Below are 15,897 nucleotides of genomic sequence, written 5' to 3' on the forward strand. Positions count from 1 at the left end.
CGTCATATCAACTTTCTCCAAATATACTGGTCACTGAAGACAAAATGGTTTATCATAATATGGTAATCATCAAGTTAACCTCATGTGTATTGGAATTTGCTACCAAGGGGGAGGAAAATAACTGTTGCTTTCAACACTCTCTTTCTCTCTTAAATAAAAAATAAAAAATAATAAAAAATAATAAAAAATAAAAATAAGAAGTTGATTACAGCTCTAAATTTCCGTGGGCAGAAACAAAATATCTAGTGTGGATAAGTCATAACGGATCATATTCTTTAATCAAGAGATAACATTGTCTAAATTGTGATAATGATGTGCCAAAAAAAAATAAAAAAAAGAGACCATGATAATGATGTATTGATGTGGGCGTGCTTTAGCGTCTCCTATTCCCCTCTTGTCTTCGCAGGCTTTTGTTGAATTTTTGGCGTTACCCATTCCACCAAATCCAATCATTAAAGTATACTTTCTACCTCACTTTTTTTTTTTTTTTTTTTTTTTTTTTTTTTTTTTTTTTTTTTTGTAATCTACTGCGTCCATCATTTGTAATTGAAATTAGTTCTAATCCTTAATCTTTAGTGGGGGATAAGTTCTGAATTTTAAAGAAATAAAAGAGAGAGGATGTAAATTATCATGAAAATCAAAAAGTGGAAATCTTAATCCCGATTCTGTGTGTTGAGATGGTCCACAAGATTTCGGTGTTTCACCATTGCGACTTGCGGGTGCCAAAGTACAAATTCTCAAGCAATATTAGAGACAACAGGACTGAGCACTATATATTAATAAAAGATGAATTCTACATGCAAACCCATAAAATAGAAGTCACCTTTGCTCAGCAACGGTGGTGTGCTAATTATTATTATTATTATTATTATTATTTTGGCAAATTCTCAGGAAAGAAGACGTTCCACTTTGGCTTTTTGAAAAGAAGAAAAAGTTTAGCATTATAAATCAATCAATTAACATTATTAAGGATGAATTGATAATTGTAGGATCAAAACGGCTAGTAATTAAAGAAGAAAAGGAATGGCCATTATGCAAACTACCCAAAACAGAATGCCAGTGAAAAACTTGCCAGACAACCAACCTAGGCCTCAAATTTTATCTTCTACTTTTTTTGCCCCCTCCTTTGCCTGAAGGATTCAAATTCAGCTTAAAACCTCATGGAAATGATGAAGATAACCAAAAAATTGAAAATCACTCAACTAAAAGGTTTATTTGAATAAAAACCGTCTTCTTCCAAGGTCTTCAATAATATCCAACCATTCATAAAAATGAATAAGTGTATAATAGTGGTGAAACTTCAGGCAGCGGGCATGCCCGATACCCGAAAATTTTCGGGCACGGCGGGCAGGTGCCATTCGCCGCCCGTCCGGGTATTTTGGTCGGGCACGGGCTCGGGCAGCCCGAAAAAAATTCATTCTGACTACCCGCCGCCGGTGGAGAAGTTGAAATCGCCACCCGCCGGATTATTTTTTTTAAAATTTTCCCGCGTAACCCAAATTTTGCCCGAATTTTTTTGACCGTTAGCCCAAACTTTACCCGGTGCCCGAATATGCCTGAAAATTTTTGACCGTTAGCCCAAATTGCTGCATGAATTTGAACCCAACAGATCTTTTTCACCCGACCCGACCGCCGCCTGAATTTTGCCCGAAATTTCAAACCCCAACGGCTATTTTTTTGACCGTTGCCCGAATTACCCGATACCCGACTGATAAGTGCACAAATTTACACTTTTAATGTTCATAATTGTCAAATTATTTTATCAAAATTTGTGATTTTAATTTCAAATATTCCTGAATTTAGAGGATTTAATTTTAATTAGATTTTTCAGGTTTTTGAAGAAAACAATTGAATTTGGACTAATTTACCAAGCAAAACCCAAAACTTGAGCCTAAGAAAAGCCCAATTCAGCCCAAAGCCCATCAGCCCATCGTCCAACCGAGCCAAGCCGAGCCGAGAAGCCGCGAGCCCATCCCAGCTGCCACGTGTCGACCACTACCGCACCGCAGATCCGTGGGACCCAGCTGTCCCTTAGCAAATGCGCGCCTGGTGCGCACGGATCCTCTCCCTGGGCGAGTCTCCTCCACGCATGCGTCACCCGGATCTCCTTTCCTCTCCGCGTGGGCCCCACGTTCCAGCGTCCCTCCAGCCAGATCTCGCCACGCGTCCAGTGGGGTCCAGCTGCTCCCTCGCATACGCGCGCTTTGTGCGCACGTTCCCTCCCCGCGCGAGTTCTTCTCCCGCGCGCGTCCAGTCGTCCTCCGCGTGTGTCCAGCTGTGCACCACGTCTTCTCCCGCGCACGAATCAACTCACGACACGTGTCCCACTCTTTAGCCAGATGCGTTTATGATAGTTTTTCTCCCCCGTTTAAGCCTTGTGATGGTTTTTTCTTAGCATTTTAAAAACTCTATAAATAGGATCATTGTTAAGGTGATTGGGGGTTAATTTTTAGGAGTCTAAATTCTCACACATTTTCTATTATTTTCTTGTTCTTATTCTCATACTTTCTTTTTAGAATTTTATGGGAATTATGTGCAAGCTAGGCTAGAGTATTTAGGTGAGGCTAGAGATGATCCTATATGTGTAGTGAACTTATTTGGATTTTTGATTCTCCAATGGTTTGTAAGTTTTATACATTTGAGTAAATAATTTTCTTTTATCATATTTCTTCTTCTTATCATTATATTTTATTGTCAACTTTTATATAAATCTAGTCAAGCTCTTTTTATGTGATTGTTGCATTATATTATATATTGATAGGTATTATTTTATGAGTAGTCTTTTACTGCAATATTGCCAACGGTATATTGTCGCTCTTAGATTTCTCATAAGATAATTTTTCCTAATTCTAAACGTTAGAATTTTATTTACTCGAATACATTTTTAATTCATATGTTCTTCAAATATTTATTTTCCGATTGATTGTTTGGGATGTGAAACTTTCAATTGAGTCAATTTATGAATCAAAATCCAATTAGGTGAACAAAGCATATGGAGGATTCTCAAAGCTTTACCACTTTTTATTATTGAATTTTCTCCATTTTAAATTGTTCAAAAAATCATCAAAAACACTCATTCATTTTCTTTGTTTGATTGCTTACTTTCCTAACGCTTTTTATTTGCTAGTCATTTCTTGTTCAATTTAACACCTCCTCTTGGATCGACCGTTCAAATTGTACTACAATTGACTGCTTATTTTTGTACACGTTTGGGTGTAATCAAATTTTGGCGCCGTTGCCGGGGAGGTGCGTCAACAAGATTGTTCAGTAGATAATTAGCCAAAGAGGTAGGTACTATTCATCTTTTATTTATTTTTTTTTGTTTGGCATGACGTTTCTTAAAAAAAAAAAATTTTGCTGTGTTGTTTTAGCCTGTAGTCAATTTTCATTTTCCCGGTTGTTTGTTAAGTTTTCTCTATTACTTTGTTAGGCTTTCTTTCCATTTATTTTTGCTTGGCACGTTTCAAAAAAAAAAAAAAAAAAAAAACAAAAAACTTTTAGTCTCCGTGACTTGATTGTTAGTATATATATATTTATATATATATAAAAAAAAGGGGCTTCTCGGTTGGCTGCCGTGTCCTTATTAAAGTAATTCATATTTGTAATTGTGGCCTTATTTAATTTTTCCTTTTATAGTTTCTTAACTCTTAGGATTATAACTAGGATTGTAATTAATTGACTAATTTAGATTCCTAATCTAGGATTTTCATAATTTGGTAGATTTAGGTTTTTGACTTTAGGAATAGTTTCCATTAATTAGATTACATTTCATAATTTACTCAATAAAATTTAATAATTAATTTTGAGAATAATTGTGTGGTTACGTGGAAAGTATAATCTGAGGGAGTTCTGTCTAGGAAAGTTGGTAGTTAAGCGGGCCTCGCCCCACCAATTTTTTCTGGGAACGTTGCTCTGTCTAGGAGACTATTCATTGAGCCAAGAGCTATAGTCTTTCCTGGGAGCACTCTCGGTGGTTGCAATTTACGTTACTATATAATTCTTTTTTTTGATTAAAAATAAAAAAAAATTAAAAAATTAAAAATAAAAATAATAAAAATAATAAAAATAAAAATAAAAATAACAAAAAAAATTTTAAAAAAATAAAAAAGTGAAACGTAGGGTGAATAAATTGTTATAGAGACAAATTAAGGAGATTCGCAGTAAGACCGGAGAACCCTAGTGAAGTTTCTTCCCACACGTCTAGTCCTCCCTCGACCCCAGCCTCATTAGCAGTTGCAAATCCGTTCGCAATGGCTCAAAACGAGGAGGTCTAGCAGAAGATGTTGAACGATTATCTCCACCCTACGTATACGGCCACACCATCATGCATAATGTTTCCCCCAAATATGCCGAATTTGGATTTCAAGCCAGGCATGATCCAACTACTGCCGACCTTTCACGGGTTAGAGAGCGAGAATCCATACGTTAATATTAGGGAGTTTGAAGAAGTAGTGGCCACTTTTCACAACCGAGCTGAAATCGTGGACTCTGTGCGATTGAAATTCTTTCCTTTCTCTTTGAAGGAAAAGGCTAAAAGCTGGTTGTATTCTCTGCGACCTAGGTCTATTGGAAGTTGGAAAGAAATGACGACATCATTTTTTAACAAGTATTTCCCTCACCATAAGACCAATGGTCTGAAAAGACAGATCTCGACCTTTACCCAAAAGGACAATGAAACTTTGTATCGAGTTTGGGAACGGTTCAAGGATCTGTTAAATCAGTGTCCCCACCATGGTTACGAGAGTTGGCGCCTCGTCAGTTATTTCTACGAAGGACTCACGATTCGAGAGCACCAATTTGTGGAGATGATGTGCAATGGTGAATTTCTCCAAAAGGATCCCGAGGAGGCTTTTGAATATCTCAACGAGTTAGTTGAAAAAGCCCACACTTGGACCGGACCTAATGCTACTGATAGCACCAATAGGTCTCGACCGGTTGGAATCTATCAATTAAGGGAGGAGGACAACCTCAAAGCCCAAGTCAAATCTTTGACAAGGCAAATCGAGACCCTCAAAGGCAAAGAAGGTAAAGGAATCCACACGGTCGCAAGGGCAGAGACACATGAGCCATGCTTTGTCTGTGGTGGGGTGGAACATCTAGCTAAGGATTGTCCTGCTTATGGTGAAATGAGAGGGGTTTATGAGGAGCAATGCAATGCCTTAGGGGCATACAACAAACCTTTCTCTAACACATACAATCCTGGCTGGAGGAACCATCCAAACTTCAGTTGGAGAGATTCTAACCAAGCACAACCATCAGGAGGACAATGGAGAACTGAGCAACAGCCGCAACCACCAAAGGCGTATTCTGCACCTCAATACAATTCGCATCAGCCAAGGAGTTCTCTTGAGAACACCTTGTAATCTTTCATGGAGGTGCATAGTAATAATGATATATTTCACCAACGTTGTGTATGCCATATAATTAATTTAATAGTAAAATCCGGTTTAAAATCAATGTCAGGTCATATTAAAAGAATTAGAGATAACATTGCTTGGATTCAAGATAGTAATCAAAGAATACAAAATTGGTTTAGATTTCTACAAGCATGTAATCAAAATCCTAGAGCATTAGCCTTAGATATGCCCATAAGATGGAACTCTACTTATATAATGCTTGAACAATGCATTCCCTATAAAGATGCTATAACAAATTATGTTATGCAAAATTAGGAGCAGGATTTATAGATGAAACTGATTGGCAAATTGCCGAACTCTTGTTTAACTTCTTAGGTAGATTTCACGAAGTTACTTTAACACTTAGTGGAACTTATTACCTAACGTCACCATTAGCGTTAGGAGAACTTTTAAGAATGTCTATTTTATTTAGTGAATTTAGGACACACGAGGTTTTAGGAGTTCCTATCGCCTCTATCGAAAAGAAGTTTAAAAAATATTGGTCTAAATTACCAATATTGTATGGTTTCGGTGTTATTTTCGACCTTAGATTAAAATTAGATGGTTTAGAAAGTGGATTAGATAACTTAGGTGACTTTTTAGCTATCGACACACTGACCAATTTCCTATTATAAAGGAAAAAATATTTTCTCTCTATAGCTCTTATGAAAGTAGGTGTAGAAACATACCTCGTGTAGTAGAACCGCAACAACGAGATGACAATCCGTATTCATTCTTGAATGATTTTGGGTTGTCTAAGAAGAAGAAGAAGACGACGGTGACGACGACTTAAGGTTAAGAAGAATTTGGGAGTAGATCTTCATCAAGAGGTGGCGGCGGCTTTAACGAGTTAATGGCGTACCTGAGTGAGGGCTTAGTTGTAGACAATAGTGAAATGTTTGATTTGGTTCAGTGGTGGAGGGCACGAGCATTAACTTGGCCGATCCTAACACGACTAACAATGGATATTTTTTTTATCACAGTCTCCACTGTTGCAGCCAAACAAGCATTCAGTATAACCAGCCAAATACTTAAAGAATGGAGAAACGCATTGCAACAGAATATTGTTAAAGCTTTGGTGGGCATCAAGGATAGGGATCGTTCTGACCAACGCTTACACGATACAATCTCACCGGCAAGCCAAGAATGGATCCACGAATTTAATAGATTAACTTTTAATTTTCAAGACGATCCTTCTACTTCAAATTAAATTTTATTATTGTAATTTGTAAATATTTATTTACTTTGTAATTTGTATAGTGTTATTGTAATCTTGTATAGACTTTGTAAGTTTGTCAAATTTGTAATTCGTCTCACAATGATTGCACCATTTTTTCCTTACCAAGTTTTTATCCCAATTGGGTTTTTCTTGATAAGGTTTTTAACGAGGCAATCATGAATTATAAATTTAAAAATTAATAAAGAAATAATTTTTTTTTATATAGTTCGTATGTTCATTTCAAATTTCAAATTGTAATATATACGTATATATATATATTATAAAAAATATTACAAAATTCAGACATTTTCGGTTGAGCAACGGGCAGCCAAAGGCTGCCCGAAGCCCATCTAAGGTGAAATTCGGGTCAGGTCGGGCTGCCTAAAAATTCGGGCAATTTAGGCTCGGTAATCAGGTAAAAATTTAGACTTTTCAATTGTCCCGGGTGGCCCGTCTAAAGTTTCAAAACTAGTGTATAACATGTCAATTTCTCTTTGAATGAGCCACAAAAACACATGCAAGAGCATGAAAAAAATGAGTTTGAATCAAAGGGCGCGTTTGTTTCTAGTTTTGACAACGTTTTTCATGTTTTTCGAGGAGAAAAAATTGAAACGAGAAAGAAAATCACGTTTGGGGATGTACCATACCAAAATCAAAACAAAAATATTTTTGGATTTTTCTCAAAAACTTCAACTTTTCTGAAAACGGATTAAATCCGTTTTGATTTTTTTCCCTTTTCATTTTCTCCAACCGTTCTTCTCTGCCTCTTGCCATTCTCTTCTCCGCCTTTTGCCATTATCTTCTCCGCCTCTCACCATTCTCTTCTCTTATATATTTCTTCGCGATAGGCTTTTAGCTAGAATCGCTGGTCATGGGATCCGCCTTCTTCTCCGGTTGATTCTCCGGTCTCAGACTTTGCTCTACCGCTACTCCCCTAAATCAACCGAGGTATGCCCATTAATCTGATTTGTTGATGATTTTTTCAAGTATTGCTGGTTTTGCTGAAGGATCTGGGAGTTTTTTTTCTGGTATTTGTTCTGATTTGCCTGCTTTCGGGTTTTTGGGAGTTTAGGTTGGTATTTGTTCTGATTTGGTGAAGATTATTTCGAGTATTGCCGGTTTTGCTTAAGGATCTGGGAGTTTTTTTTCTTGGTATTTGTTGTGATTTGCCTGTTCTCGGGATATTTTTGGGTGTTTAGGTTGATATTTTTTTTATTTGCCGATGAGTTGATGGAGTATTGCATGATGATCTGGGTTTTTTTTTTCTGATATTTGTTCTGATTTGGTGAAGATTTTTTTGAGTATTTTCGATATTTACTGATGATCTGGGTGTTTTTTTTTTTTGCTAATTTTTATCATGATTTGTTGTTCTCTGGTGTTTTTGGATGTTTAGATGATTTTTTACTATTCTCGGCAATCCTGATCTATGTGATATTTGTTGTTTACCATAAGGGTATGTATGGGTTTTTTTTGTCTTGATTTGTTGTTCACAGGTATGAACTGATATATGGATTTCTCAGATTGACTGATTTCTGGGTATGGACTGACTTTTGGGTTTTTTTGGGTGATATTTGCTATTCTCAGATTTGTGGGATTGAAGATATATATTCAAAGTGTATGGTTGCTGTGAAACTAAAAATATGCAAAAAATTCAACCGATTGCAATTAAGGATTTTTATGCAAAAACTCAACGAGCTGATATTCAAACGGTAGGGTGAACATTACTGCTTGTATATAGACTAGGATTTCATTTAATTTTAAATGGAACTGTTCTTTTAGATGTGTGATAAGGATGATAATACAACATGACCTGCTGCAATTGAGGATTTTTATGTAGAACTGATATATGAGGAGGCAAAGAATGGTTTGCATACATCCACATTGGACAAAAACACGTGGATGAAAATTGATAATGCAATAGCACGTAAGTTTGGTAAGCATTTCACATTAGACCAGTTTAAAGCAAAATGGAATAGGTTTAGACGTAGTACGAGGGAGTTTCAGGCTTTGATTGAAATAATCGAGTTTGGTTGGGATTATGAGGCTAACACTGTCACGGCTGAAAAAGAAGTGTGAGATTCGTATGTGGCGGTAAGTTTTGATCATAACCATCTTATGTGATATGGAAGAATTAATTAGTGTTTTGGATTGCACATGAGTATTTGTTATTGTTTTATTTTTAATGTCAGAAACATCTTGATGTTAAGAAATTCAAGAAAGGAGGTTTACACAACTTTGCCCAACTTTCAAAGATTTTTGTTGGGACTATCGCTACTAGACAGGGGTCAATAAATGCACATACGGCCGTTAATGTTTTGAATGCGGCGAAAAGGGCTGTCGCGCAACCTAAAGAGCAAGATGAGGGTACAGAGGACTCGGATGAAGTCCGGGATTCAAAAGCCAATAGAAGCAGACGGTCTCAAGGTCCTCTTACTCGATCCAATAAGAAGGGCAAGATGAAAGCTGCAGTTGATGAGGCTACAGAGGCTTTGGCAAAGAGTGCTACCCTACGCAGTGACACATCTGTTCAAAAAGGTAATTTGTTTTAGCAATATTTAGCTAATAGGCAAGCCTGTACTATGACAGTAGCCGAGGCTCAGATAGAGGATCCTACTACAAGTATCGAAACCTGTATGGATTTGCTGAATGGGTATGAGGAGTACTTAGTCGACGATGCGTATAATAAGGCAGCAGAGAAGTTGGCTATTGGCATTTCCTTTAGAAGGATGTTTTGTGAAAATGCAGCCTCATTGTCATCTTTCATAGATTCGAAGCCTATAAGTTAGATTATTTTTATTTATGATGTTTTCTTTATTTTTTCCTCTCAGACATGTGTTTTTTTTAAGTATTGTTGAACATACTGCCTGAACTACCTCTCAGACTTGTGTTAACGACTTTGTTATTTGTTTGATTGGTAATGTTATATGGATGTTTGATTAGTTCTAGTCATGTTCTTTTTTTGGTTAATATGGATTCTGATACCACAAATAGTGAGGATAATGTCACAATTGTGGACTTTCTTAACTCATCAGATGATGATGAAGAGGCAAACATTTTTGTCCAATTGTTGATGTCACTTACAAACAGACTTAATAGGCAACCTCGTCATAATTCTGCGTTAACAGGACGAGAATATGCTTTAGAACAATTGTATGGGCATCCTGAAAATATGTTCGAAATATGTTGTATGCACCGAGATACATTCGAAGCAATTGTAAGGTTAATTCAAGATCGCAACCTACTGCCTTCTTTAAGTATATCAACAGAAGAATCACTAATGATGTTCTTAAGAACAATTGCTCTCTCAGACCGTAATAGAGAGATACAAGATAGATTTGTTCATTCTGGAGAGACAGTACACCGGTATTTTGTTAATGTGCTTACCGCATTGTCTGCGTTAGCACCTGACGTTATAAAACCACCAAATATGAACATCGTCCCCCCAAAGATTCGATACAACCCTAAGTACTAACCATGGTTTAAGGTACAATCTGACTCTGCTCATAAACTAATAATATGACAAATAATTTTAAATTAATCCTAACTCACGCCTTATGCATTTTAATAAGATTGTATTGGTGCAATAGACGGTACACACATAATGGTTGTCCCACTTGCACATCAACAGACAGTCTATAGAGGAAGAAGACATTTGTGTACTCAAAATATAATGACAACGTGTAGTTTCGATATGTTATTCACTTATGTCAATATCGAATGGGACGGATCAGCTGCTGATTCTAAAGTGTTAACTGCGACTATGATAGATCCACAGAACCAATGCTTGGTGCCACCCCACCCAAAATATTACGTTGTGGATTCTGGTTACAGCAACACGCGAGACTTTTTAGCACCATTTCGTGGTCAAAGGTACCATATTCAATAGTTTAGAAACGGTGGCCAACCAATGAGACCACAAGAGTTATTCAATTATTATTACTATTAACTGCGTAATTGCATAGAGATATGCTTTGGTGTCTTGAAAGCAAGGTTTTAAAATTCTTAAACTTACGACCAATTATTGGATGCCAAGGCAATCACTTATACCAATTGCATGTTGTGTGATCCACAATTTAATTAAGATGTACGCGCGAGATGATCCTCTATTTAAACAATATGATGTCGATTTGCCCTTAGAAAATATCGAGGGAGAACAAGAAAGGCAACAAGGACAACAACAAAGTATGGACACACAAGAAGCAAAAACATCCAAAATGGATAGTTAGCGACAACGCAATCACATGATTAATTTAAGAACCATCTAGCTAATCAAATGTAAAATTCGTATGTACAGCAATAATATAAGCTATGATTATTCACTAAGTAAACTTTTTTTTTTTTACTAATCATTCACTAAGTTATTTTATTTTAAATTATTTACTATTTATTTGTAATGTAATTTAAATTATTATATTAATTATTAGCGTTTCTATTTAAGATTCAATTATTAATTATTTAATATATTATTATTTCAAATACTATTACATGTTTTTAAAAATAAAACTACCAAACGCAGTTTTAATTTTTTTAGATTGACACCAATTTCTGAAAAAAAAATACCAAACGCATTTTCAGAAATGATTCCTGCCTGAAAATGAAAACGTTTTCATTTCCATTTTCATACAAAAAATAAAATCATTTTAGAACGAGTTCCAAACGCGTCCAAAGAATTTTTCTCATTCAAGCAGGACAAATTATCATTCTACTTTTTCCCCCTTATCTCTTCTGAACTAATTATCTTGAATCAAATTATAGTCAACCCCTACCTAATTACATATCCAACGTCTAACAAAAATTCCTTTCAGAAACTTTATTATTCTATTGCTATACATACAATATGGAACAAAAATTCAGACAAAACCCAATAAGGAAAGAGTATAATCAGATTAAACTTTAAAGACACTCTTCAAGCTTCTTCCCAACATAATAAAGAAGCTGACCAAGGAGATTGAGAATCCGTCTAATCTCGATGAGTTAATACTGTGATCTGCAAACATTATCGACGAGTTGTCATTGACAAAGAAAACGAAGTTCAAACAGCCGGAAGAGGGAGACAGCAAAGTCCAAATCCAGCAGATCAAAATGGAAGCTTCTATAAGAGTTCACAAAGCCGTGCTTCTTTATTAATATTCCATTTTTTACATTGTTCTTCCATTCCATGTTTTCCTAATTTCAGAGAGAAATTAGCATTATAGAAGTTACAAAGATCCTAACGCAACATAGAAAAGAATATTCACGCGTTAAAATGCAGGTATTGACAACAGCGAATGGAAGAAACAACCAACCTTTGGAAAACCAAGTCTACTGATCCTTCTTCTGCTTGGAAGTAGAAGTCGATGATCGAAGATCTTGGCTGGAAGTCCTAATTATGAAAAGAAATGTTTCTATGAGCATGCCACCTATCAATCCAAGAATTCCACCAGCTGCATTCTGGAAACAAGCATTGACGATCACAGAATTGAATGACAGAAGAAGAACAATAGAAAACATCATGACAAAAACTATTATCTACATTCTACAGGTTACATTATCCATAAAACAGAATAAATAAATAAATAAACAAATTGATCAGTCTTTCTGAAGGTACCATAGCAGGACTGTGGTTAAATAATGCTCTGAATGCAGCATAACCAACCAAATAGCCAGTGAACATCGTCAGCGCAACATGTAAACCTGTAGAAGTTCATTATTATTTATAACTTGGATCCAAAATCATAATCAGAAAGCAAAAATTCTTATTTATACATACATATATATATATATATATATATATATATAAACTAACTAGATAAATAGAAGACACGGTTCCTAAAAAAATTCACTAGGCATGTAATTTGGGAGCACACGTCCAGCTCATTTCTTCACAAATTGTTAAAGCAAAAATAGGAAGTTTACAATCCATCCATTTTCACTAATTTTACAAGAATGTTACAGAAAAACTCTTCATTTAGGAGCCTCGCTAAGACTGAAGTCTTAGCTTGTTACCAAGTTTGAGCCTTTCTATGCTAACCAAATACGATGCTAAACTGAAAAGTTATAAAACGAGAAAGCAAATGCCATACTCGTACTGCAGCGACAATAAAACAATTTAATTCAACAGTGCATCAATAATGCAAGCCGAAACCTTCAACAAAGCTTGTTCTTATATTACATGTTCTCAGTCTTTCACTTGGTCCCAAAATTCTTACACGTACTCTCTAGAAATACACAACTCCACATACCCGAATAATTTCTAAAATTTCCATTTGGTTTTGGTGTCTCCTATCCGAAACAGGTTAATGCTAGGACATGCACAGAGATGAAAGCTTGAAACACTAAAATGTATGTCATCCCACAAAGGTTCGCAAAATCTATTGCTAAGACTTAAGGTTAAAGAGGTTGAACTCATTCTTTCCCTATACACTAAATGTGCCTTTACCAAACTGAAAAGGTAGAGGGATTAGAAAGTAAAATAAAGTAATACGAATAAGGATCATCAATTCCTTTTTCAGTGTTTACTTGTCTTTCAGATGGAGTAATGGGAAACAATCTAATTCGTTTTCACGTGTTCACAATACTTATAAATGAATATTATCCATGTAACTACAGCTTATAACATGTGAAATTAAGTGTACATAAGCAAATTTGACATTTATTCCCTTTAACCATGATTCAATACCAAGAGGGCTGCAAAGTCTGACATTCATTTTCCTCATTTCCTATATTATGTTAGGCCGAAAACTCCCCATTACTGATTTTGTTAGTAAATACATGATTTGATAGGTTCCGTTTGTAAACGCGCCACAAGTAAATATAATGTACCAAATTTGCTAAACCGAAAGAACTAAGCAAGTCATTGTTGTCCACTAATAGATGAAATTCTCTGCAAACCCGAGATCATTGAAATAATACAGTGGATTTTTCACTTGGATAGCTTGGATTGCAAATCTAAAACCAAAAACGTCATAAAGGCCATACTGTGAATGAACAGAGCAACTCACCAAATCCCAACTGATCTTTGTAAGAAGAGAAAGGCTCGGAGTTGTCCTTCTTAGGCATAATGTCCTTCACCAGCTCTGCGTACGCTTTCCTCTCCGCCATTTCAGCTAGCTTCCTCAGCCTTGCCTTCAACTCCTCGCTCTAAAACCCAAAACCCACATCAAAAAAACAAATCTTTTTCTCCAAAAGGGTTTAACTTTTGCTCCATCCCCAAATCATGAAACCAAATTGGGAACAAAAACAAAGCAATTGGGAGTGAAATTTTGACGTACCTTTTCTCTGGGTTTGGGGCTAGGGAGGACGAACTCCGATCCCGACAAGAGTTGTATCAAGGTGGGTCGGGAAGCCGGGTCGGAAGCTGACCAGAGAATCCGAAGGGACTTGTACGGAACGCTGGGTTTTGAAGAGAGATCGGAGGCGATTTCTCGAAGCTCCTGAGAGAGGGATTGGTCTTTGGAGGCTGATGCGAGGAACGACAAAATGGGTTTTGTCGGCGATATAACGAGGCCAGGTGGTTTGTTCGTCGCCCCATCGGTTGTTGACATTTTCGGTTTGGGATGGGTGAGGAAGGAGAGTCGTCGGCGCCGGTGACGGAGGAAATGGAAGATAACGGGATGAGTGATATCTAGGCTTGATTGGCGGAGGGGGAGGTCGTGGGGGTCGTCACGTACGATGTGGTGAGTCGCCGAAGGGGGGTCGCCGAATGGACGGGTTGCGACCTGCGACGTGGTGGGTTTCGCCGGAAAAAGAAGGGAGGGATTGTCAGTTTCTTGTCCAAGATTTTTTTTTTTAATTTTTTTTTCCTAATCAAAGTCTTTTTGTTGAGAAAATTTGATAAAAGAGACCGGAGAAAATCAGAATTTGAGGAAATAGACAAGTTTTTTTTTATAACAAAAAAATGATTACGTATATCTTATGTGGCAAAAAATTAGTCCTATTAGTCCTAGGTCATTTTAAAAAATCTCATTCCTCACAAAATCGATCGCCGCTCGACCCTCTCTTCCCCCCGAAACCGACCGCTCGACCCTCTCTCCCCCGACTGAGCTCTTTCACGACCGACCACCGGTTTTTCTCTCCGATCACCTCTCGCCGACTGCCGGCTTTTCTCTCCGATCAGTCACTAACCTCACGACCGACCGCCGGCTTTCCTCTCACCTATTTCTCTCTCTCTCTCCGATCCACTCTCCGATCTCTCTCGTCTCGGCCGACCGACCACTCACCAAACACCGACCGTTCATCAAAAACCGACTCCCTTCCCACTAAAACTGACCAAAAACCGACCCCGACCACTCACCAAATTCCCGACCATAAAAACCGACCACCTGCTCACCAAAATCCGACTAAAATGGCATCAAAAACCAGCTCTTCTTCCTCAACTAAAACGGTCATTTCTCGAACAGTTGTCGACGAGGCAACGGAATCTGCTGAGGTAATATTCTTGTTTTACTTTTTCTTATATATTTTTGCAAGAACAAAAACTTAATATAAGCAACATTGGTCTGGTCATAGTCGGTTCTTAGTCGGTTTTGGTTCTGGTCTGTTCTCAGTCGATTCTAGGTCGGTTTTAACTCGTTTCTAGTGGTCGGTTCTTGTCGAGAGGGGTCGATTCTGGTCGGTTCTTGGTGAGGTCGGTTCTTGGTCGGTTGGTGGTCGGTTCTTGATCGGTTTAGGTCGGTTTTGGTCGGTTCTGTCCGTTTAGTCAGTTCTGCGGGGATTTTGGGTCGGGTTATGGTCGGTTCAATCGGTTCTTGTTGGTTTCTCTGTCTATTCGGGTCAGTTCTGTCGTTTTGGTCGGTTCTAACCGGTGTGTTTTTTCTTCTTTTTCAGTATGACCTCCCAAAGTACAACACAGGTGAATTTTTTGGGATCGGACATCTAAAGATGATCATGGATCCTGTGCGGCAGTATTTCCCAGTGAAAGTGACTATGAAGTCAAAGATCGAGGCTTTGGAGGTAATCAGGCAGAATCTAGACCCCGAAACAGAAATGCCAATTGATACACGACATTATTGCAATATGTTTATTATTGGCATTGCATTGCATTTATAATTTATCATATTCAACAGGTTATTTTGGCTCTGGGGAAGCTTATATTTATGGGGAAATGCTGCCCAAATATTTACACAATAATGTATGTTTTTTTTTTTATTTGAAAACTTCAAATCAGTCTTGAAGATTGCAAAATGCGTGTTTCATTGTAAAATTACGGGTTTTATCGGGGGGGCACTAGTACACTCTAGGGGTTGCGGGCGGGTGGAAAGGGGGGCACGGGCGCGCGGGAGAGGGGGGCAAAGGCGCGCGGGG

At 37.3% G+C, this 15,897-nt stretch overlaps 2 protein-coding genes and 1 non-coding gene across 3 annotated transcripts; 1 reads left to right on the forward strand and 2 right to left on the reverse strand.

The window, feature by feature from the left end:
* Positions 1-4,631: 4,631 nt before the first annotated feature.
* On the reverse strand, positions 4,632-4,738 carry LOC112091701. Its single transcript, XR_002902272.1, has one exon. It is a non-coding gene; the product is annotated as a small nucleolar RNA R71 (small nucleolar RNA).
* A 4,845-nt stretch (positions 4,739-9,583) lies between these two features.
* On the forward strand, positions 9,584-10,087 carry LOC112091698. The gene has a single exon (XM_024165950.1). It carries the CDS (start codon positions 9,584-9,586, stop codon positions 10,085-10,087), a length of 504 nt encoding a protein of 167 aa, XP_024021718.1.
* A 1,314-nt stretch (positions 10,088-11,401) lies between these two features.
* On the reverse strand, positions 11,402-14,430 carry LOC21400773. The gene is made up of 5 exons (XM_010098670.2): positions 13,866-14,430; positions 13,596-13,734; positions 12,203-12,288; positions 11,901-12,045; positions 11,402-11,781 (listed from the first exon to the last, which is right to left on the reverse strand). Exons 1-4 carry the CDS (start codon positions 14,136-14,138, stop codon positions 11,917-11,919), a joined length of 627 nt encoding a protein of 208 aa, XP_010096972.1. The 5' UTR covers positions 14,139-14,430; the 3' UTR covers positions 11,402-11,781; positions 11,901-11,916.
* Between the last annotated feature and the right edge of the window lie 1,467 nt (positions 14,431-15,897).

The sequence above is a fragment of the Morus notabilis genome, unplaced genomic scaffold (genome assembly GCF_000414095.1).
Source record: "Morus notabilis unplaced genomic scaffold, ASM41409v2 Scaffold332, whole genome shotgun sequence".
Lineage (NCBI taxonomy): Eukaryota > Viridiplantae > Streptophyta > Magnoliopsida > Rosales > Moraceae > Morus > Morus notabilis.